We start from the raw sequence: 1,126 nt of genomic DNA on the forward strand, positions 1-1,126 counted from the left end.
AATTAGTCAACAGGCAGAACAGAAATCCAGGGTCCACGTGATTCCAGAGCCCATGCTCACTGCCCTAAGGCAGAACTTCTATCTTCTAATTTTCAGTTCAAGATTCTTTGTGCTATATGATGTGGGTTTTCTTTTTTCTAACTGCAAAAATACTTTATCTATTCAAACTGAATGGCCAATATTTAAAAAGATACTGAGCTCTGTCCAAGCTTCAAATTAGAAAGGAGATGATATAAATAGTCCTGAGTAATAGGGGAATACCAATATTTAAATAAACATTTATTACTACTGATTTACTACCATTAATCCACAATAAAATAAATGAGGTTGATCTGTATTTATATGTTTTTTAAGTGCTCAAAATAGCATTAATTGAATGTTAAGTTATCACCCACCTGCAAAGTATCTGCAAATATTACGATGAGATTCTTAAGTTCCAGAACAAGATCAGGATCAGTGCAGTAAGACTGAAGGAGTGGTGGATGCATAGATGTGGGAGTGGAAACAAACATACAAAATAACAACAACAAAAGAGTCATTCTGTTAAAAACTAAGAAATAAGAACCTGAACATTCTTCTGTTAACCTGCGAGACTTACAGTAAATTTAAAATCTTGGTGAGTTAGATCCACAGCTGGCTTCCTCTATTCAGTATAAATTCGTAGGGAGAGAACATAACATGACATATCTAAAATAACTGTATCATATGAAAAAAAAATGTCCTGAACTCTGTACACACTAAACATCGGTTGAAGTAATGATTTCTATATTTCTAAAAGTCTTTAGATTTTTAAGGAACTATTTATTTTAAACTAAGAAAATAGTTTATATACAGACCATGTATTTTCCTTTTCATTTATTTATTCTCCATCGTATAAAAGAGACACAATATATTACTTTTTCCAATATAAAAATGACAATTCAAGTATTTTCTTAGTAATTAACCAAAAGAAAATTCTTGATTTCAAAGGGAGTGAAAATCACTCTGTCCCTTTAACGGCATTTAATAAGATTTTTAATGTGATATGTTGCATTTAATATGTTATGAGTTCATATTTTATGTCATGAAATTAATAGGAAACATACTATAATTTTATATATTCAGAGCTGATCTAAATATAAACCAC

At 30.3% G+C, this 1,126-nt stretch overlaps 1 protein-coding gene across 1 annotated transcript in view; it reads right to left on the minus strand.

Annotated features, from left to right (window-relative positions):
* The window catches only part of EXOC6 (exocyst complex component 6), a 212,743-nt gene that overhangs the window by 124,583 nt on the left and 87,034 nt on the right, over positions 1-1,126 (minus strand). The window contains exon 11 of the mRNA XM_008568996.1: positions 396-467. Within this exon, the coding sequence (XP_008567218.1) occupies positions 396-467 (72 nt within the window). The remainder of the gene's footprint in view (positions 1-395; positions 468-1,126) is intronic.

The sequence above is a fragment of the Galeopterus variegatus genome, unplaced genomic scaffold (genome assembly GCF_000696425.1).
Source record: "Galeopterus variegatus unplaced genomic scaffold, G_variegatus-3.0.2 Scaffold457, whole genome shotgun sequence".
Taxonomy (NCBI): domain Eukaryota; kingdom Metazoa; phylum Chordata; class Mammalia; order Dermoptera; family Cynocephalidae; genus Galeopterus; species Galeopterus variegatus.